This window comes from Scomber scombrus, chromosome 17, assembly GCF_963691925.1.
Source record: "Scomber scombrus chromosome 17, fScoSco1.1, whole genome shotgun sequence".
NCBI lineage: Eukaryota > Metazoa > Chordata > Actinopteri > Scombriformes > Scombridae > Scomber > Scomber scombrus.
The window spans coordinates 9,841,809-9,865,274 of NC_084986.1; the positions used below are offsets into that span (position 1 = coordinate 9,841,809).

The 23,466-nt window shown below is 39.6% G+C and overlaps 1 protein-coding gene across 1 annotated transcript in view; it reads left to right on the forward strand.

The window, feature by feature from the left end:
* The window catches only part of atad2b (ATPase family AAA domain containing 2B), a 78,491-nt gene that overhangs the window by 22,655 nt on the left and 32,370 nt on the right, over positions 1 to 23,466 (forward strand). The window contains exons 20-24 of the mRNA XM_062437087.1: positions 4,384 to 4,519; positions 5,781 to 5,974; positions 6,126 to 6,285; positions 10,098 to 10,220; positions 12,363 to 12,491. Coding sequence (XP_062293071.1) covers positions 4,384 to 4,519; positions 5,781 to 5,974; positions 6,126 to 6,285; positions 10,098 to 10,220; positions 12,363 to 12,491 — 742 coding nt within the window. The remainder of the gene's footprint in view (positions 1 to 4,383; positions 4,520 to 5,780; positions 5,975 to 6,125; positions 6,286 to 10,097; positions 10,221 to 12,362; positions 12,492 to 23,466) is intronic.

Below are 23,466 nucleotides of genomic sequence, written 5' to 3' on the forward strand. Positions count from 1 at the left end.
TTTTTGTTCAATTAGATTTGCTAGGTTTTTACTTATTATATTTAAATGTGTTGTGTCTGAGCCTCTCTAATGAGAAATTGGATTTTTTTTCTACATGAGCTTGTTCAGTTCCAGTTTGTTTTCTTAATTTGTAGCATGGGATCGGTGGCTTGTGATTTCAAGTTCTTTTTATTTTTCCTTCCAATTTAAACTCTGATTCTGTGTCTTCCTTCTTTTTATAGGATGAGCATGAAATGATCCTGCCCCTTAATACAGCTTTGCCAATTTCCCCAAGAAGTATCGGAGAGGAGAATAATTTATTTCCATGAAGGATGCCTTCTCTCTCTTTAAGAAACAGTTTAAATCTGGTCCTTTATCAGAGATGTGTTTAACATCCATCTGGTGGTTGGTTTCTGTTGAGCTTAAATCAAACTGGTGCTTGTTCGCTTATAGTGCTCAAATGAATTTGTGTTTTTGAGTGGTGGGAATAGCTAGTTAAAAAAAAAATCAATTCTGGAGGATGAATGATGTACTTGAGAAAAAGTAGGAGTATTCTCTTTCATCTTTGTGGTTAAACCTCCAACTATCACAGAGGCCATAGTCCTCCATATATTGCTTAAACTACCGTGGATTGGGAAGATCTAATATTACCTGCAGTACTTGATCTTTCTATTATCGGGTCTACTACAGATTTTAAGTCAGGTTGTTGAGTAGAGAGAAGAGTTTGTGGAAGTTATGGAAGAGATTGTTATGAATAGAGATAATAATAATGACAAATTATCCTTCTGAATCTGAGATTTTAGTGTTATGGGTGAATTGGATTTTATTATTATTATTATAAAAGATGGACACTTCTCTTTCCCTTGAATTGTAATTGTCTCGAAAGATGTTGGGTAATTGAGATGATTTTTAAAACTATGCTTCTTGAGCCAGTTAAATGAGTTTCTTGTAATGGGCGTGTTTCCATGTGCATTTGGGTGACGTTCATAACCTCAATTTTTTGTTCCAGTTGACAAATTTAAGTGATGGCTAATGAACACAAAGGTATACATGTGTACAAAGTGAACACATTGATATTTGTCTGTGTATGGATATGTATTAGTGTTGTGTGATTGAGAGCCAGGAGTGTGTGTATGGAGGGGTGGGGGTTAACAGGAGAAAGAAACAAAAGAAAAGTGGAAATGTGAAACATAGACATAATTACTACTTTGTTGATAGAATAGAATAAAACTTTATTGTCCACGATGGTGGAAAATTGTCTTTGGCTCACCAATAACAGATATACAATAGACATAAATTACATAACTCCATAAAATCATTCTTAAAATACATTAAATACATAAAATATGTAAGGTATAAAAATACAAGTGCTTAACAGTTCCTATGTGCATATTGATAATTTGGAAGTGTATACAATATTAATTGCATTTGGGATAACAAGCAAAATAAGGTAGTGGCTTGAGGAGCTTTGAGACTATGCAGTGTTCATTTATATGTTTCTTGTGACTAGTTGCACACTTTGGAATAGCCAAGGTGTCAGTTTATTGTCACGGAGGAGTTGTCCAGCGTACAGTTAATCAACTGAGATGACCACTTTTTTCCCAATAGAGAAAAGACTTTCTCATTTCTCTAGAAATTCACAAGAAAACTGACCGTTCATGCCAAAATGTGCTCAATCATCAAATTTGGTGATTATTGGTCTTGCCCGTTTAGTGGTCAAGAAATCTTTCTTTTGGGATCAGAGGAAGAGTGTCCTAAAGGCTCTGGGTTACCAGAAAAAATGAAGTTCTCTCACATTCAATGCACTTGCAGATTTAGCACGGTTTCTTTCAATTGTTTGTCATCTCTGGATACAGCTGCTATTTCCTCAGTGAGACTTTGGATGGATTATTATTTTTTTTTTTATCTGTTTGTTCTCTTTGGTAAAGGTGAGGATCTGTTTCTGGCTGATCTCCAATCTGTGTTTTAACCTCTGAAATTCTTTTGTATAGCAGTTCAACGAGGGAATTCCTTACATCCAGAGCAGTCAGTTTTTGGTCTACGGATAAGAGTATGTCACTAACCTCAGGAAAACCTTTAGAAGTCTCTGTGTGGGTGGGCGTGTGAGTCTGTGAATGTGGTGGGTGAATGAGGGCGTTTGGCAGAAGGTGCAGAGCTCTTTTGTTGATCTCTTTTTTTTCTCTTTTCTTTTTTACCCATTGTGCCAAGTTGGTCGAAACACTCGTCAATACACTGTTCCAAGGCTTCCAGTTTGTCCGTTGTGGAGTATTGAACCAGGGAAGAATTATGTTTGTAGTTTTTTTTTTTTGTGAAGTGTTGTTAATTCAGCAGCGGGGCACTGCCATGATGAATCGCACACTGGGTCAAGATCTGGAGTCCTACTCCAAACTCTTTTAGACTGTCTGAGCACCACCCTATTTTTAAGTTGAGCCCAACAAAACACGCACTTTTGTGGCTCACTACCCAAAGATGATCAGAGATGAGGGTTGGAATGTAGATTGACTGATTAATCAATAGTTTTGTCTGTAGGCTCAACTCCCTCTTCACCACCACAGTCCAGTACAGCGTCCGCATCACTGAGGAGGACGCCACATAAATCTGTCGCGCCCCATCATCCCCTCACTCAATTGTCACCAGAAGCACTTTACCTTATTGTCCAGGTTTGATTATCAGCATTTTCCACATGCTTTGTGTGTTGCAGAATGCTGACAGCACTTTTTTGTGTGATCCCTTCTAATGGGAGAGCATTGAATACCATCTTTAGACAATAATAATTCAGTAAGGTTTCTCAGCTATGGTTGCTTTTATGTAGATCACATGAAAATGTATTCACTCAAGATGTGTTTTACTCTTGAAGCATTTTATTCCTGCATGAGGCTTTTTTTTTCTCTCTTAAAAAATTGAGACCGGCGTGTAGCAGCGGGGCAGAGTTAGGCGCCCTGATAGCAATGATTTTAGTTTTACTTTTAAGTCAATCTCTACAATTAAGAATTCATTATGCCCACAGATCAGGTGTCCAGTTTTGTTTTAGAGACGCTGCAGCCAGACATCCCTCATTTTCTTTGTACATCTCAGCCCTCTCTTCTATCCCCCTCTCTTCTTCCATCCATTCATCTATCAACACATTTCTGCTATTCCTCACTGTGCCAACACCCCTGCAGCCTTTATCATGATGAAAAATACTGAGAATCATTACCTACTGTGTGCTACATATACTTAGACTATCTGTGGCTCCCCTGCTGCTTTCCCCATTTTTACTCCATTCCTCCTTTTTTCCACTCATCTGAGGAGAGGAGAGAAAAAAACCCAGAGTGGGAAAGAAAGAGAACAGAAGGCAATGCAGAGAGAAATGGAGAACAAACATGTCACAGATAAGGGAGAGGATCGATGGCAAAGACAGATGGGGGGGATATAAAGTGGAAAGTAGGTGCTTAGTCTGCAACGGGGTTTCCCTTCGGGAGCGGCCTTGAGCTCCATTGTGGAATCGAACTGGGAACTTTGAAGCCCCCCCCCCCCCACACACACACACAAACACACACACACACACACACACACACACACACACACACACACACACACACACACACACACACACACACACACACACACACACACACACACACACCAAGTATCGATGTAGCATCTGCCAGAAATGAATGTTCATGTTTTTGTCTGCCTACACTGTATTTTCATTTATCAAATAATTCAACCCCTTGCTTTGGCATTTGGCTGTTTCACTCATGGTATTGCTCCCAGTTATTGATTTGACCATAAAAATGACTGGTGTCGATAAATGGCAGAATTTTCAATTATTAGTCTATTATAATTCAGAAAATAGGCCAGTTTAAGGGCTGTGTTTTATTACTGATGTGTATAAGACACTGGATAAATATAATTTGTACATATTAAATGTTCTCTCTTCTTTAAATCTTGAACATCTAATAACACTTAGTTTCCGCTATGCCGCTCATGTTTTAGCGTCTTGTAGTGGTGGATTAAAACAAGCACATCAGCAGCACACTGCCTACTCAATATTCTACTATTCATCATTGTCCTCATTTTCAGTGTGTGGCAAACCTAAATTTGAGTAATCAGTTGGCTACAGTGGGTGTGCGAAATGAAAAGGAATTGAACTGAAATGTAGTATTCTCAAATTTTGATTTATTTTATAGGGAAGTGAAATTAAGAAATGAAAGAAGTATATTAAACCACATCCATTTTGCTGGAAAAAATACAACTTACAGGTCTCTTTATTATAATAATTCATGAAAACTAATTCAGGTATTTTCATACATATACACTTTGAAATGCTGGTTCTTTTACAAAAACGCATTTAATTATAAGACAGCAATATGTGGTATTTGTGACTAATTTCTCATTGCGTCCTGACTGTTTTTAATTCAGGTGAGAAGTATGTTCCAGAGGAGCTATGGGGAGGTAGTAACGCTGTGCCCTGCAGGAGAAGAGGACAGGAGGAACTTCTTCTCTAACCTGCTGCTGGTCCAAGCAGCCAGGGCTCCACCACGCTTCAGGAATACAGGTATTTACTTTATCCCCTTACAGTATGCATACACATGCAGGCTTAGATGGTTATGACTCATCTAAGCTGTCAGTCCTAGAGGGCAGTGTTGTCTGCATGTGCTTCTTTTCTTTGTTCCCGCAGTACTTTTTGGATCTAGTCAAAGGCAGGGGATCAGATGTTATTTGATGTGTGTGAGTGTGTGCGCATAACTCGTTCACATTTGCTCACTGCAGTATGTTTGACATGTTAAGAATAATTTTACTTGATTTAAGATTGAGAATAGAAACATGGAGATGTAAGATATAGGGTACTGCACACACAAGACTAAGATTGGCCCAGTGTGAAGCCTGTATTTTCCTTGACATCTCTATCCCCCCCCATCACATCTTGATCCACCCCTCAAACTACCCCCTGCCATTTTCCCTCAGTGCTCCCCCGAGCCCCCCCACCCACCCACCCACCCCGTTCCAGTTCAGTTTGAGAGAACTGTCAACGCAGGCTTTCAAATGGAAATTGTGCCCAGAGTTCATTGGCTGATTCTTCATTGATGCAAGGCAGGGGTCCCCCGCTTTACTCACCTGATGCTCTTCAGGGGTCCCTGCTTGACTAGGACGGCAGCCCGGCTTCCAGTAGAGAGGCCAGCAGAAAAGCAGAGAGAGGAATTGCTATGAGAGGGCACGGCCGCTATTAGCCATTATTAGAATCAGGGTTTAAATTGCTGCTAGTGAGTGAAGTGGCCCAAGGTGCAGTGGAGCCTTCCTAATGATGTCGGCAGATGCCTTGGGCTAGGACTGCTGCGGAGGTATAGGAGGAGAGGATATCTGCTTGCCTTGCTTCATCACTCTGTCACTGGCTAGAGGCTATTCCTTAGTGTATTTCAAAACATGTGTCTGTGAAGGAGCTTAGCTGTATTATTTTCTTCAGCTGTACAAATCTTAAAACATGCTTCTTCTTTTTTTCCTGGGGTAAGTATTACTTGGTCTCTGTCTGGTATGGATTTAAAAGTAAAAGGTCATGGATCAGGTTTGAGGAGGGACTGTCTAGTTGTTAATTTCTAACCAATGTGCTAGCTGTGTGTTCTTTTGCATAGTTGGTTGTAGTGATTTTGCTTGTAGCTGAGGCCGTTTGTGTATTATTTTCTAGCCAGGGGCATACGCACAAGGATTTTTTATTTATCCTCTAAAACTCTTGATGTTAAGTTTTTAGGTCTTGGCTATAGATGGAAGTTGTGTTAAAACTTTGTCTGTGCTTCTCAACTTTTTTGCTTCTCTTCCAACAGAAAGGTGTGAAGAGTTACTACCTGTGGCGGAGGCTCCGGGCCCCAGAGTCCTGTCAGCAGAGGAACAGCGCCGCCTGGCTGAACAGGAGGAAAACACACTACGTGAGCTCAGGCTCTTTCTCAGGGACGTGACCAAGCGCCTGGCCACTGACAAACGTTTCAACATCTTCAGCAAGCCAGTTGACATTGATGAGGTAAAACATTCATTCAAATCATCGGAGACCTGCACCTTGCTATCTCACTGATAGGTTTAGGTTTTTAAGAGATTGTCCAATTGACATATGCCCTGTAAAATACAAGGATCCTGCTGGAACATGTTCCCTGTACTGTGTGCTTGTGTGTCAGGTGTCAGACTACCTGGAGGTGATTCGCCAGCCCATGGACCTGTCCACTGTCATGACCAAGATTGACACCCACAAGTACCTGACAGTGAAGGACTTCCTGGTGGACATCGACCTTATCTGCAGTAACGCCTTAGAATACAATCCTGACAAGGACCCTGGAGGTAAAAAGGACACTGACATGCTCATGAATAATACACACTTGCACATTGAGAGCACTGTTCAGTACATTAATGCACATGCAATATATGAATGAAATATATTTTAAAAATCTGCGCTATTCACATGTTTGCAATTAAACAGACCTGCATCTTCATCTAAAGAAACTTAATGACAGCACCACTCTGCCCCATGTAAAAAAAAAAAAAAAGGAATAATTTTAAAACAGTTAACATTTCTGTTCAACAGTCGTCTAAACACATTACAGAACCATTACTTTATTAACGCACAGATATTGAATCAATGTCCTTGTACTGTATCTTCCCATTCAAACCCTGGTAATAAAACAAACAAGTGAATTTCACAAAATGTCATGGAATTCCTTCAATCCCAAACCCAACCATAATAGTGGCCTCATAAATGACCCTGAATATCAATTAACAACCTTTCATATGTTCACATCTTTGTGATGACATTTAACAGTCCTGTCATAGTAAGTCTGCATCCGACTTTCCAAACAAGTATTACAATGTGTTTCTGTAGTTATTGTTGTGTTCCATTAGGCCGTCATTGTGTGAGTAAAAAGTAATTAGATTTAAAGCCTAATGACTTTTGAAGAGGGTCTCTAGGCAGTAAAATCACGAAAGAACGCTTTTCTTCAATTTGGAAATTCAAATGAAATAAAGTGCATACAGGCCCGACTGAAAATACCATTTCCACAGTGTAATTCATGCTCTGCAGCTGAGGATGGCTGCATATGCATGAAAATTTAATTGTGTCTCTTGTCTTGCAATTTGAACTGATTTTTGCCTCAACCCTCCTTACTGTTTCAGCACCTTTTCCAAAGCCAAAAATGGGCTTCATAATGAGTGCTGGAACACATAAAAACACACATGCACACCCAATCGATCAAAGAGGCTTGTTGCAGAAGCTTAGAAATGAATTGGACTTATTTATACAGTTTTAAATGGGGCACTTGCTTAGATGACAGGAAGAAGCCCATGAGAATGAATTTAAAAGAATAACAGGGGAAAAAAAGAGAAAACGTAAGAGCTTATTGCACAGAAGAAAAAAGTACTTTCTACTGGAATCAAATCCTTAACAGCAACACTATGATGTTAATTGAAAGCTACATACAGTAGGCCTGCTTCGGGACCATTCAATTTATGTGACCATTTTAATTCTCGCCTTGTGTGTTTAGCTGTTTCATTCCCTCACAAGGATATAGCCGCCTGATACTAATGGAAAGCAATTCTCTTCCAGCCCAAATGAATAAATCATATCTCTGTCTTTGCAGGCAGGGGCTTGGGTCATTTGTTGGAATGCAGGGTCTACAAATGATACACTAAAGGGGAAAAATGCAATTAGGCAGTTTAATAAAGAAGACTAACGAAGCCTCTTGCCTGCTCACCCAGTGCCTGGCCCAGGGAATATGGCCTAGACCCTGCACAATTATGCTGCTGGGGCAGTTTTACACCACCTCACAAAGTGCTGGGAAAAAAACCTCATTATCCCTCAGTGGTCTATTTCTCCTTGTCCTTCATGCAATCTTTATCATACTGTCCTCCATGTACAATCATGTTTGCTTCCCTGTCCTTCTCTCCCCACCTTGCTAAATAATTACTTTATTATGTTAAAAAGCCTGGTATCTCTGTACTCCACAATGTGGCTCCGTGTCACGAATACTTCTTTGTTGCTTGAGGGGAAATGGTGATAACAAGCCTTTGACTATGAGGGAACACGTACGCAACAGTGTTGTATGTCAGTGCATTCCTGTCTGTTGTAGATGGGGAGGTTAGACAGGGCCCATAAGGGTGCTGATGAGCTCTCGCCATCCCACCTGGCCTTTGACACCTTTTCCACTGACAGACATTTCTGCCCTTATAATGGACTTGGTAGTGCACACAGTCAAAAGTAAAGTGCATGCACACACACACACACACAGAGACGCACACAAAAATGGCTCCCATCGCAATTAGGCAGCAATCCTCCAATTAGAAAAAGGAGAAGCTGCCAGATTGTTACCCCTCTGTCACTCTCTGCCTGAACTGTTCTCTCTCTGCCTCCCGTAATGAGAGACGACCTGTTTACAGTGGCTTTGCTTTTAGTCTGCCTCTTCAGTTCCGTCCCTGCATGGAGGCAGGGAAAAAGGAGGATTTAATGATATTGTGGTACATCTAAGGGAAAGCAGGCATAAGAGTTATAAATGTGTGTGTTTACATATGCATTTAAAAAATATTTCAGATTATGTTTGATAGGGAACAATGAAATACAATGAACGTGAAGGATTTTGGGAGGTTACAATTTTTAGACAGTTCACTGAAGCTACGGAAGACATTGTCAATGTGAAAGACTCTTAGACTGACAAGGCCCGACCTCTGCCATAGAGAAAAGGCTGCATCAATGCCAGGAGGGAGAAAGAGAAATTTGGTTGCATGAAAATTGGGTTAGTCTCATGGACAGTTTAGCAAAGCCAAAATGGAAGTAGAAGGACAGGATTTGGTTTTAAATTCACAGCAATTTAATGTTGGGTCCTGGATTCAGAGTCTCAACTGGCTGCCCAATAATTAGTGCCAATCCACTTACAGATCTATGCTTTTGTAAAAAGTCTCCTCATCCTGCCTTTTCACAGAAAAGAGGAAATTTGTTTATTGTACAAAAAAAGGATTTGGGTAAAAAGACTGGCAGCCATTGAAAAGATACAAGAAGCGCAGAAGCACATTCATTTTAATGCAGTTTACCCTCCCAGCAATGGTTTTATGCAAATTAGCCCACCTTTCCAGGTCCAATTTAAGCTTGTCAATTAAGAGGAGGAAATTGTTTTTGTAAAGGTTGGATAATTGTCGACGGATATTCACACCTAACTTCTTGAAATTGCTTTTAGGTATCTTAAATTGGAATTACTTACCGGGGATCTGAAGGGATAGATTGTGTACAGGAAAGCATTCATTCAACTTATAACCTGAAAAAAATCCAAATCTGTTGCAGTTTGATTGTCTTGGGGATGGTCAGATCAGAAATAAACAATTTTAACGTGTAATTTCCTTGATTAAAACTGGCACATTTAAGCACGATAGATGAAGGTTTGATCAAGACAGTAAATAAAAGCGGGCTCAAAGAGACCACCACTTCTGGTGTCTCAGTGGATGCTGGAGAGAAAAGAATATTGAGAAGGCGATAAATATTGGAGGAGGAGCGTTTGTTTTTTCATAAACCCGTTTTGGTCTGGTTATATAATGTTTGGCATGACCGATTAAACCTGCAGGGCTAATGCTTTAGCTAGAGTTTTATAGTCTGTACTTAAAAGAGAGATGGGGCGATAAGAAATGCAATCAGAATTATCTTTGCCTGGTTTTAATAGTAATGTTATTGAAGGCTCAGTAAGAGTTTGAGGCAAGGCTCCCTGTTCCAGAGAGACTCATATTATTTGTAAAATGTGTCTGCTTGTGCAGACCTTTATCTTTAATGGGTGAAATGGTGAAATCACAACCTCCCGGCATGTCTGAGTTCTGCCTGCTAACATTTCTCACCAAAGCCAGCTCTCTCCTTTTATTCAAACTGTGAGAAAATGTTACAAACCCTTTTCTCACAGGTACAGTGAAATAAGGGGAGGGGGCTGCCTTTTGATGCTTTGCTCTACGTAAATGATAGGGTACGGAGAGCATGTAACATTGAACTGTAATCTACAGTCCTGATCAAGTCCTGATGATCAGGAGGGTATATTCTTGAAGATGCATGCACTCACATGTCCATACATACAACCACAGTTTCACAACTTGTGACACTACTGTTGTTTTGTTCTCTCCTTCATTCTCAGACAAGGTGATCAGGCACCGAGCATGCAGTTTAAAGGACACGGCCCATGCTATATTTGCTGCCGAGCTGGATCCTGAGTTTGATCGCATGTGTGAAGACATAAAGGAGGCGCGCAGGAAGAGGGGTAAGAACATCATTTTAATTAAGCAAAATGGAAATAATGCTTACAAAACATGGAAAAATGAGCAGGCCTAAATTAGCAGTTTGCTGCTTATGAAAAATACAGTTTTACAAGATTATACATTTTAATAACTGTGATCACTTGATAAATACTTGTTTTTTTCATTATGTTATTGGTTCAGGAGACTACTATAGAAGCCAAATAACACACCACGAGTTGTTTATTTTAATATACAAACATTTTGGTAGAATACTCATTCACTTGAATGATGAGCCCTAGCCAGTCCATGACTGCTATGTTGTTCCTGGCTTGCGATCTCTCCCCTCTCTGTTGTACAGAAATGCTTTGATAGATTGGAGAATGAAAACTTGCTTTTAGGGGAAGAAAAATCTGTAGGGTAGCTTAGTAGTACTTGATGGAGCAGGCAGTTTTTAGTGCAGAGTATGTGGCGCAGAAAGAAGTGATGCCTGAGGCTCCAGTGTTCCAGACAGTACCTTCTGTGCTAGCTGTCTGCCTGGTGTTCTGAATCTGTACGCTCACCAAACAGCCTCAAGCAGTTTTGAGTGGACTTTGGGTAAATCTAAATTATGTTCATGCACATAAAAAACACACATTTAAGATGTAGTTAAATGATACACTTAAGCTCTTAAGTATTGGATTTTATGGAAGTCGTCAAATATTGGCGCACAAAGGCATGTAATCATATGCAAATATTCCTGTTGCTATGCTTGCCCACATGGGAATAGCTTAATTAAAACATTTCCTTATACTTAACACGGTACTCTTTCAACCAGGGCTCCCGCTTACCCATATAAAATGGTGTGTAAATATACTAGTCACTAAATTTATTTATTTATGTCTTATCACAATTGAGGTACTGTAGGTCTGGGCACTTGCCAAGATATAACAAGGCTTTGTGTGTGTATGTACATGTGCAAGCATGTGTGCAAATGTTATGCACAAAACTTTAGGATCTGGCATGGCCTCTAGCATTTCCTCCCCATGAAACATCCTTTTATCTTTAAAGAGATGAGACTGTCACATACAGTACGTGGCCCAATTTTCTTCTAGTCTGAGCTGATTTGTTTTTGGTTTAATTTTTTGGAAGTATTTTAAAGCTTATAAGTATATTGAAGAAACTGCATAAGAAGACCAGATTTCTTTAAAAAAAAACCCTATCTACAGTATGCACAGCCCTACCCCCTGAGGGCCTATTGACTTCTGACTTGAGCCACAGAGGCCTGACTCTTCTATGTCAAGCGGGAAACTTATCAAAGAGGAAGCAATTTTCAGAAGTCACTCTGTTGCTTTTGATTTCCTCTTTTAGCAACTAAAAGCACAGGATGCTAAATTAATATTGCAGGAGCAGAAGTCAACTGCCTGAGAGGAGGAATACAGCATAGTAAATATTTCATCTTCCAGTCAAGGTTCAGCTATAAAGCTATCAATTAGCCCAGCACTGCATGATGTCCAGTTGTAGCAGTGTTCAAAACCTTCAGTTCATCTGGGGATAATTTTCCCCCATGACAATATGGAGCTCTGATAAATTTGGCCAAAAAAACCCCATTAATATTACTTGATGTCCAGCTGAAATGTCTAATTTTCAGGGGTTTATATGTCTTAACTCTCCACCTCTGTTTTCATTCCTGTCACACTCAAGCTCTCAGTGAAACTAATAGCCAGTGAACTAAGAGACAAGGACACATATGAGCATGTTGCTTATTGCTCCGTGTGAGAAGGAGCTTGCATTCATGTCCTCAGTCACATCTGCAAGTTATATTTTTCTATTTTATGTTGTAAGATTTGTGCTGATTGACATGTGCTGGTCCGCCGCTCCACATATTATAACCCTTTGGTTATCTTTGCCTGTCAGCTCACATTTTTATCATTGTCTGTCCAAGAATCTTCCTTGTCATTTTGAGTTCATACACATATCCATACACATACAGTCTTCCTGTCAACAGTATGTTTCAAATTGTTTTCACATTTACGGCCACACACACACACACACACACACACACACACACACACACACACACACACACACACACACACACACACACACACACACACACACACACACACACACATTCATGCACAGAGTATTGTCTGTGGTTGGTAACTGATCCTCTGTGGTAACTGCAGACCACCAGATGCCAACTCAGCTGACGGCAGCGCCGGGTGCTGTGGCAACCAGAAAGCATCACGCTGCAGGAGAGGAGCAGGCCAGGAGCAGCACTCAGGGCGAGGCCACTGACAAACAGTGCACCACTAGTGAGTTTTCAAACGCACAACTGCACAAAGTCTGCACAACCCATACAGAGGGATTAATAAAAAACTACACAGTGATCATGCTAATGTGTGTCTTCCATCACACACCCACGTTCAGGTTACATGATAGTAGTGCTCCATAGTAGAGTCCACTGCCCAATTAGGAAATGTATACTATACACAAACCACAGGTTGCTAAATAATTGTTTTAGTAAAAGTGTTATCAAAACAACTGGGTAGTGAAATGGTGAAATAATAAAAAAATATAAAAAATAATGATAATGCATACAATTGCTTGAAAAAAACAAAGCAGTTAAAATAACTTAAGGTCAAATACAGGACTTAAACAGACTTATCCCATGTACCCTTCTACCCCACAGTTTGACTTACACACCCTCAAACTTTGACTCTTTCTTTCTTTCTCTCTTGTTTTTTCCTTTATCCGTCATCGCAGTAAGCAGCTGTGTTGTATTACAACAGCATACCAGATGTATGTGATGCACACCTGTCTGCTCACACGCAATGCCATACACATACATTTCTCAGCAGTTGATAAGCAACACAGTGAGCGGCCTCATTAGCAGGCTGCTCTATCCTAACCACTCAGAACATGACCACGCCACAGAGCAATTACATGCCCACCTGTGGCAAACGGCAGGTGCCTAAGGGTGAAGGGAGGGCTGGGTATGGGCAGGGGGCAAACTAATGAGGTTGTTACCTGAACGAATCAGATGTAAGCAGGTTTTACCCACATTAAAAAAAGAAGCCCCCCAGCTTCCACCTGGACAAAATGTACAGAATGAGATGGGTTAAGAGAGGCGCTTACAGCAGACACGTACATAATGTGTCTGACATGTGTAGTAACATATGCTCTGACTGAAAATAAAATCACCAATGTCTTCTCATTGTCTGTGCTCTGCATTCACAGATGATGCATTTTCTGTCTCATACTCCATCTTCCTTCATGGAAAAGATGTGGCATGATTTAATTGTGTAGGCTGAAGCAATGTTTCATCATCAAAACAGCAGGAAACCTTTCCATAAAAACAATATTAATGGTCTGTCTGTCTTTAGCCAAAGTTTAGATGGTCTGTAGTTCAGATGTCCAACACAAGGTGGTGCTTGTCTCTCATGTGAGCACCCTTAATAGGACCCCTGCTGTGTGGGAAAACCATTCCTTCTCCAGGGGAGATGGTCCCCTCTTGAGAGATGAGGGCCTCTGTTGGCCATCATAAATATTGTAAGACTCTGGGCATGTCTGAAGTCTTGAGCTCATTGCTATTTTATCCTAAAAAACAGCTGTATAGTAGGGAGAGGATATTTAGACCTAATTTTCCCCCAGAATAATAGTCAAGATTACATTGTCTCAGCTTCGATGGTAGACTGTTAAATCAGGCCGGATCCAGTTTTTCAAAGATTTATTCTTCAGTTAAGGGGTGGAGATGTAGAAAATATTAAACACATTTCAGTATAATGTGGTGCAGTAAATCACAGTTACTAACTACAGCCTTAATTGCTGTAGAGCTTATTCAACATCCCTGAAACCCTGTCAGCAAAAACTGAACTTAAAAAGATCCACAAATGTGTGATTTACTGCCTTGGTATTTAATTGGATTACATATTGCACAGGAGTACTTGATAAACTGATGTCTGTGTATATGATCATTGCATATTTATTAGAGCTACAAGTATTTAGGTTATATGCAGTATTGATTAATGTATTGCTCATTAACTAATCATAACTACTCATTCATATATTTGTAATTATGTGAAGCCATTAAAAGCGAACTAATCTACATTTCTCAATATATTTCTTGATAATGATTTACTATTAGAAATGATAAATTAGTATTCTCTTATTCAGCTTATTTATCAGGCGTGTAAACCAGACTTCTTCTCTGACAGTAGGCGTCTTATATGCTACTTTTTGCTGCAGTCTTTATCTACAAAGCCAAATGTCACAGTTGCGGACCACCAATTTGGAAGCTCTTGGGAGAGTCATTATCAGCTTCCACCAGAGACTTAATTAATTAAACTAACTCAGGTGATTAATTTGTGACATCGGCAGCCAGTTCTCACCTGGAGCACCTCAGCAAGGCAGCTATTACGCTAATTGATCACAGAGTCAGGGTTTGAGATACGACACAACCCTCGCAACTGAATCGTGCTGCATCTGGTGGGGGAGATGGCAATTTCTGTGTAAATACTGAAGAAATAATCACTTCATGAAATTGCACCCGATGCTGCCGGGTCATTTCGAGGGTGTTGACTTTCCTTTCCTCCTTTTGTTAAAGGTTAGGACAGTCGAAGGTTAAAGTTATCCTAGATCATTACCTGCAGGGGGAAGCCTATCTGGAGCTGGTTTGGTATCTACAGTTCTATAGGGCTTATATCTGGGCCACCTTTTCCTCCCTCCGTCCATCCCTCTATTCAGTTTGCCTAGAGCTGAGAATTGCCTGTGACATTCAGATATAACAGAGTGGTGGAAGGGATGAGATGCATCATTTGAAACTGTGGAGGAAGTTACGCAAAAAGCTTTTTGAAAGCCAAGGATATTTCTGAAACAGGTGTAAAAAGCAGTGGCTGGGGGTAAGCCCCGTTGTTGAAATCTAGATTGCTTGGGCAGCTGCTGCCACTACCAGGTCAGTCAGGGACAGGAAGATAGGAAACCTTGCTGCTTTTAATGCACAAAAAAACAGGAATGAGGATGTGGGCTCCATTAGCTTACAAGGATAGCACTGTTATGGTTTCTGTGCTTCCTCTTCCTTACAGTGAGTCACTCTCTACCTCCTCCCTCTCTTCTGCCACTTACAAGGAGAGCTGAAAACCCAAGGCCCATTACTTGGGCCACAGCCCTGAGTTCATTCATGGTGCAGCACCACAAGGATCCGGTTCATATAGAGTGCCTTACTTTCATTCATAATTGAGTCCCCTCAGTTTATCTCATTCACTTATGACTTCTTGTTTGCTTGAATTAGCTGCCTTTTTCCGTAACAGTCAGCAGCAGTCAGCTTAACTAAATATTTATGTCTGAGAAAGGTTTATCCAAAGGTTGATAATCAATCTCCTTTTTTTTTGGCTTGGTTCACCAGTGTTTTTCCACTAGTAGCTGACAAGATTGTCCTTATTCAACTGTAGACTGTTTGCGGAAGAAAAGAATAACGATGCAGGCGCTGCATAATGTGTCCTCTGCGTCACTCAATAGCATGCCCAAGGCAACAGCCACCAGGCTGCATTCATGTAGATGGAACACTGCTGTGTCTTGCCGCTCCCCTGCCTTGCATTTCACATCACAGTAAACAGACAGCTCCTCTCTCCCCATTGCCAATGTCAATCCATCACAAGACCTTGATGGGATATTTAAAGTCATAATAAACACCCCTGCTTCCTTTTTACTTCAGGCTGAAGTAGTTACTGCATAAAAGGATGGCCAGCATTTTTGCTCAGGACAAAAGAAGAACAGACACACAGCCTTTGACGTGATGGTCACAGTGCACAAGGAAATGGATTAATAGGAGGACACTTTTTTGTGAAAGCACTGTTGAAGTTAGTTGTGTTAACTTTATTTTATTTTCTGTGCCTTCTCTGTTTCAATGATGTAGGACCCACTACTATTGCTGAGGAAAGAAGTTTAGCCTTAATCCAATGTGTTTTGTGTTTTGCAAGCTGCTCTTTCAACCCAAGTGACCTGTAAATACCCTCAAAGTCCTGGAAAGGTTACATTTCCATTTCTCCTCCCAGTCCCCCTTTTCTGTACCTCTGTTTTCTGCTCCTTTCACCCTGTCCCATCCTCAAAATTCTTTCCACTTTTCCTCCGCCTTCATCTCATATCTTAAAAGTTTGAAAATAAAAACGTGATTGATTTCTGTCCCGTAGTTGATCCTGCTTGTTTTGGATGTATGAAATGCTTAACAGGCTTTTCTTCAAATCATGTTTTAAATACATGTCTTTGCAATAATAGGATTACATTAATCAAAAAATGATTGAAATAAAATTCTCTACAAGTCATCATAAATTCAACAATTCAGTTTATACTGGATTTACAGCAAACACTTAACAGCATCTGGTACAGACTTCAGGTGATAAATGGCACATTTTTCTGTGGATGGAATATTTCTTAAGCCTCCTACAGGCTAAAATTAGAACATACTTGTGGTCAACAGCAGAAAACAAAGTACATTGCCTGAAACTGAGATGGCGGTGATGTTAGCAGCCATTAGACCTGGACACTGATTCTGTCCAAGCTCCTTCTCAGCGACCGTGCAAAAGCAATCTTCAGCTGCACACTCTGACACCTTGTGGTACTCACTAATAAAATCCATGCAAAGTATGCAAAGCCCTAAGAGAATAAGCACTGAGCATAAGCTGCCATTTTGTGGGCACAGATGCCTCTTGGATCATTGTGGCACCAAGCGTGAAATGAATGTAAAATCATCCATGATGCTTCTTGCTTCCATTTATTGTTTTAGGGTGCAGATGAGCTGACATCAGTGTTAGTGTCTTTGAAGATTCATTCTGTGTCGGAGTCTATTCATTCCCAACATATCACTGTGTGTTGTAGTTGCTGCGTGTTAAGTGTACACAATGGAGAAGGTTGGGTGGTGATCCTTTTCTCTGGATTTTAATGTCTGTTCTTTATTACTGTGGAGGGCAGATAACTATATATATTATTGTAAACGGCTTACATTTCTGCCAGAAAGAAATGAGCCTGGAGAGTTGCACTAGAATGATTGAGCATTACTGTGCGTGCGTGCGTGCGTGCGTGTGTGCGACTTCAAGCTGTGCTGCCCAAGGATGTTTGAAAGGTGGGGAAGGGAGGGAAGCTTTTGATAGCCAGACAGGAAGAGTTATAATGCTGACAATGCCCAATTCTGATATCGGTATTGTCTTATCGTAAGCAAGGCTTAGTGTAATACAGAGGATGGCAGGATTAGGGCAAGGGTGAGCATGTAAAATACTGCAGCATAAGGTCTCCATATTTAAAAGGATTCTTTTTTGTAATTTATTAGTTTAATGCTGTTTTGTTTTTGTTTTTTTGCACCTGATGCCTTGTACGCTTTTTAAAGTGTAGAAGGCTCCATTGAGTGTCTAAATGCTGAAATTTCTGCTGAATGACTGAGTAATCAGATGGTAGGACCTGGATTGACATATGTATTGTTTTGAGATTGTGTTTTTATTCCAGGAGCAATCTGTCAATCACACATTATATTCAGAGCTGTATCACAATTATATTGTGAGCTGTAGACAGGTTTTAGATTTTCACAAAGGATTGACTGGCCTGCCGTTCCAATTAAAGTGGGTCTGGAACTGTGCTTTCTATGATGGAGACTTTTTTGGCTGGACTACAACAGCAGGGCCAGCCCTACAGCCGCAATTGTCCATGACTGACTGACTGAGTAGCTGAGTGATGAAGTTACACCATTGGTTGGCTGAAGGTGGCAGAAAAAGGCCGGAGCTAAGTATCCCTGAATGCATTTTGCACCAAACAACAGCAACACAGCAGGATTAAGCTGTGATTCAGCAATATTTAAGACGAGAAAGTAACCACTTAGATTACCAATAAGTTGTCAGTTTATCCAAATAATGCCTAATTGTTAAGAGAGGATCTGTGCGCAATCATTTCATGATAAATAATGGTAAATAAGAAAATAACAATTGAACAAATACATTAATGAATGTAAACTTCACATACATGAAACACGTTGGGGTGACGCATGACGGGTTGTGGGTAAGTGAAGTAATATAAAACATAAAAAAACAATGTAAATCTTAATAACTGCTTATAACAGCACCATGTAGTCTATCTATGTATTTTAATTGTATTTGTAATGTTTTTCTTTGAACAGCACCTAAAGTTACAATTAATGTATATAAAAGTGCTATACAAATAGATAAACTTAATTTAACATAAACACAATTATTTTTAAAATGTCTGATGGTAACCAGGCAATGTACTCATTAAAAGTCCCTCATCTCTAGTGATTCATACATAGTCCAGTCTTATCCTAGCTTTTGACCTTCTCTCATTTCTCTGTTTCTCTCCAACACTAAAGAGCAGCCCAGCATCTCAGCATTTAGGCTATACTACAGACAGAAAATTATACAAGGCCTCCTGGGCTTTCACTCTCATTGTTTTTACCATAGTGCAGTCGATTAGTCAATTTCAGTAAACATCAGAAGCTAGTAAACGCCAAGCAGCCTAATGAGGTGTATTCCCTCTCTCTGCCTGGTTCTGAAGTTGTAATTGACTGGAACAATTGCACAAACATGATGCATTAGCGCTTGATTAGTTGGAATGACTTATGGATTTGCTGGTGAGATCCAAATTATATGTTGGACTTTGTGCACTACTCAGACCCAGCTTGATGGAAAGTGAACTATCTGAACTATTTCATAAAGATCTACCTTTCTCATAACATAGGCACCATGTGTATTATGTTTTGTAGTTTTATGCAGTGATGTGTTGTAACTCAATCAGTAACTGGTTGGATAAGTTATTTAGATTATATTAGCCTCTGTATTCTAAAAATACCATTGGTGACATCACTGAACCAATTTTCTCTTAGATTCTTGAACACAAATTCATCCATTTATGCTCACATCTCAGTGGACTATTTTAAGAAATGGCCGCATTAAGTGACATGAGTCAAATTAGACCACCATAAGAATAGGAATGTGTACCAACTGGGTTTTTAATTACATCAAATTACTCCTAGAATCACACTTATCCAGTCTAATCACCACATCTCCATTAAACCCAGAGATGGGATGCATTTTCTCTCACACATAGCTGCCACTTACCAGCTAACCACTCATTAAGACATGTCATGAGAGCCAAGGGCAGTCATGTAACTCATCAGCTTAAGTCAGACCTCTATGTGGATCATTATTATTTATCATACCATCTTATCTGTGCCGAGCCAGTTAGTAATGGCTTTATGTTCATACGGTGTTAACATGACAAATTTGAGTAAGAGCTTTTAATTATACTACCATTCTATTGTACTGTTGTGGTGGCATCATCATGCCACTCTGCGATCTTTGTCATGGAAAAGTGGTTGTAAGTCGCTCTCTCTATCTCTGAGACCTTTAGGTCTCTTTCAGTTTGGATGAAGGACAGAGCTCTTTGAAGTAGACAATTTGGTTACGATATTAAGAAAGTCATGTAATTCATGTCATGTCGGTATGATTATGTTTTCAATAACTTTGAATAAAGGTTGATTCTCTTTAATTGATGCATGGTTAATCAACTCCTTACTTAGGGAGCTGGTTACTGCATATCTTTGTATCCGTACATGAGCATCGCACAAGTTTAGTGCAGTCTAATGCCTTGAAAAATGACTTCAGCATTATTACAGCGGTTGTTGAACTGGCATCAATCTGTGGGTATCAACCAAAATCAAGCATTATCACCTTCACAATTACAGGTATTTTGTAATAGGTTATAACACATTGTCATATTTTCCTGATATGGTAGTCCCTTTATTTTTCATGTATGTTTCATGTATGTATTTATCCAGTTTATCCAGTTATCAACAGGTTGTCAACAGATTGAAAACGGTTAAATAATGCCATCTCTAATGGTGTAACTTAACAAGTAATTTAGTATTTCACACCTAAATGAGGACCTTACCATGAAGACATGTAGCAGTCCCACAAATACAGACTTGGTTCGGCTCTGCAGCTCAACGGCAATGCTTTCAGGCAACTCACAGGGATTAGTATGGTGTCAAAAGTGGATTTGCAATTTTCTCAGATAGAACAAATATGCAATAACGCAAACACATTTGTTTTGTTTTTCATTACTTCTGGTTACTTACCAATTTCTCTGCAATAAGCTAAAGTTATCCCGCCAATCTAGACATGATCAGCTTCAATAATGTATTTTTTCATTGAAGAACAATGCCAACATGAGAGCAAAGAAATACAAGTAATAGCTTTCCTGGAAAGGATAAAGAAGGGCCTCAGGTGGATATAGGTGTAGCAGCGTGGTGTGAATGCACAGGAAGCACCAGCAGTTCAAATGGCAGTTAAGAATGATTATCCCAGTTTGACACCTTTATTAGACCATTAGGCTAAGTAATGGTAATGCAAGATTAGAAGATCAACAGCACAGTACCACTTGAATTGCTTGCCTGAACTAGCAGACTCAGTTCATTTCAGCTAGAGAACGTACATGCTCGATGAGAACATTTATATTGAAAATAAATGTTAACACAGGTTTTTTATTTTGGTGTCTGGCAATGTTTTGATTACTGCCTGTAGTCAGAATTGTTGAATCAGCCAAAACATGAGCTGGGAGCAATCAATAGTAACTATTCAACACCACATCAACAACGTCCAGCACCAACACATCACGGGCCAGTTTCAATTACCATTAGCCTTTGTCTAGACACTGTCTGGGAAAATTGCCATTAATGAGTGGGGAGCCCACAATATGACCAAACCCATATCCCATTTTTCTCTCAAGGAGGTGCAAAACAATGTAAGATGTTAAATCCATTTTTTTTCCAACAGGTACAAGAAGAGAAATATGATACACTGAAGAAAAAATAGAGCAAACTTTTATTTCTGTGCAGAAACTCAAAACTGATGGAGGGAGGGAGCTGCTGATTCAGGATCTAATGTTAGCATTCCTTTTCAGTCCTCATTTGTGAGTCCACCAGTCCCTTTGATACCCAGCAGTAACTAATTTGGTGTGACATTATGACATCATGCATGTGACTGAAAGACGTATAATTCTTATTTAATTTTCCACCATATAAAAGTCAATGAACCTAAAGGGGAAAAAAATGATCCAGTAAGATGTCCGTGGTAGAGTAAAGAATCCCTGTGTAAACAGAGTTTAATTAAATATCCCTTTCTGCAATCCCTATTCCCTATTATGATACATCTGTGACTGAATTGCTTAACAGACTCACAGGGTATCTAATTAGTATTTAATAAAATCAATTTAGCAAGTGTCAGAGATCCGACAAAGTAAAGTGGCTATCCTTCTCCGTGACTGTGATATGCTTCCAGGTCACGGCTTTTGCCAGACGGTCAGCAGAGGGTGAGCAGAAATCGCAAAGTGCAAAAACATAAGCTAACTAATACGATCCCCTCTAGGACCTCTGTATTGGTTTCAACACAGGCATATTATTTAATGTGGTTGTAATTAGTTGTTTGAATGGCTACATTTTTAAAGATTCACAAGTTTCATCAATTCTAAATAAGCTTATAATATAATATTTTTAAAAATAAGATGGAGAACACTGCTGTTTCGTAAAAATGTGTGTGGATTAAAACTGGATTAAAACTCAATTTATGATCTTCTGGCAAGCAACCACAATGCATTTAACAGGCGACTAAATGAAACGGACCCTAACATTACAGATTTGAACATTGTTGGACACATATTGGAAGTACACAACTAAACAAAATAAATAACATAGGTCTAGTCTTTTTTAGACATTATCATTAAAAGTAATATAGAGTAGACGGGCAAGACAAATGAGTTCTAAAACAAGGCTCCACATAAATAAATCATTGTGATACAATCAGCGTGAAATGCAGCTCACATTAACAAAAAGTCATGTGTCTGTTTTATTCAGACTCTCTCGGGATGTCCAGGGGCATAATCCTCCGAAAGAAGATTTTGCACATTTTAAAGTTAAATCTATCAGTCTGGAGCATTTTGAGAGCAAAATTAAGAGGCTAGTTGTATAAAGCACTTTGTGGTCTTGTAAACAATTTTGTGCTCTAGTCAACAATTTAATCATAAAGACATGGGTTGTATAGATATGAATGATGATGACACGCCATTTATAACCAACTATTATAACTATTTTCTGACATTCTTTTGTATTCAACAGTTATTTCTGCTGAAAACAGCAGGACAAAAGTTAGACCTGCATTGATTAGTCAACAGAAAATCAATCAGCAACTATTTTGATAACCAAATAATATGAAAAATGCCAAAAATGTACTTGTTGCCACTTCTCAAATATGAGGATTTAAGCTTTTTGTGCTATATATGATAGTAAACTGAATTATTTGGAGTTTGGACTGTTAATTGGACAAAATGACATTTGAAGACATCACTGTGTGCTTTAATAAATTATAACCAACTATTATAACTTATTAAGTTTGTACTGTGTTCAGTAATCGCTTTTGCTGAAAACATGGACATAAAATGAGTGCTTAAGGATTAATCAATTGGTCGATAGACAGAAAATTAATCAGTAGCTATTTTGATAACCAAATAATCATTTTTAAAAAGACTGCTGTCTGTTTCAAAAAGAGCCTGGCCGACTTCGGTGCACTCAGCACTGGAGCATGGAAACAGTAATGAGCCGAATGTTTCCAATAGAGCTTGTTTTGCTCCTAGATAACACTAAGACAACACTTGAACTTTTATAGTCGGTCATGCTTTTGTCCTGCGTTGCAAAATGATGCTTGAAAACAGACAATATTGAACCATTTTGTAGTTTTTTCCTCCCCTAGATTGAATGAAATACTCTTCAGCTAGCTGTTGGACATTGTCATTCTCCTCTGAAGGGCTCTTGTTAGGTGCCTACCTACATTCTCTCCTCCACAAGGGGAGTGATCACACACATCAGTCAAAGTGAAATGACCGGTGCAGATCTCTTTACCCCCTTACTCCTGCTTTACAACATGGCTATATGCATGTTTTTGCTGTGGGTAACAGACCTTCCCCCCCCAGAAGATTTTCATACGCTCCATGTATGAACATGTGTATGTGGGAGGTTGTGTGTCAGGCTGACATTTGCAACAGTACTTGGAGCTACTGGTGCATTAGGGCATATCTGTCTTCTGAGAGGAGGGTACGAGAGGTACTGTCATCCCACTGACCATATACTGAACAGGTGAGAGAAAGTCAGACAAAAATGAGAGATGCTCTGACTGAATTATGGCCTCAATTCCCCTACTTTGTATGTATTTCTCCTTTGTAGTGCCATTGATATGCAGTCAATAC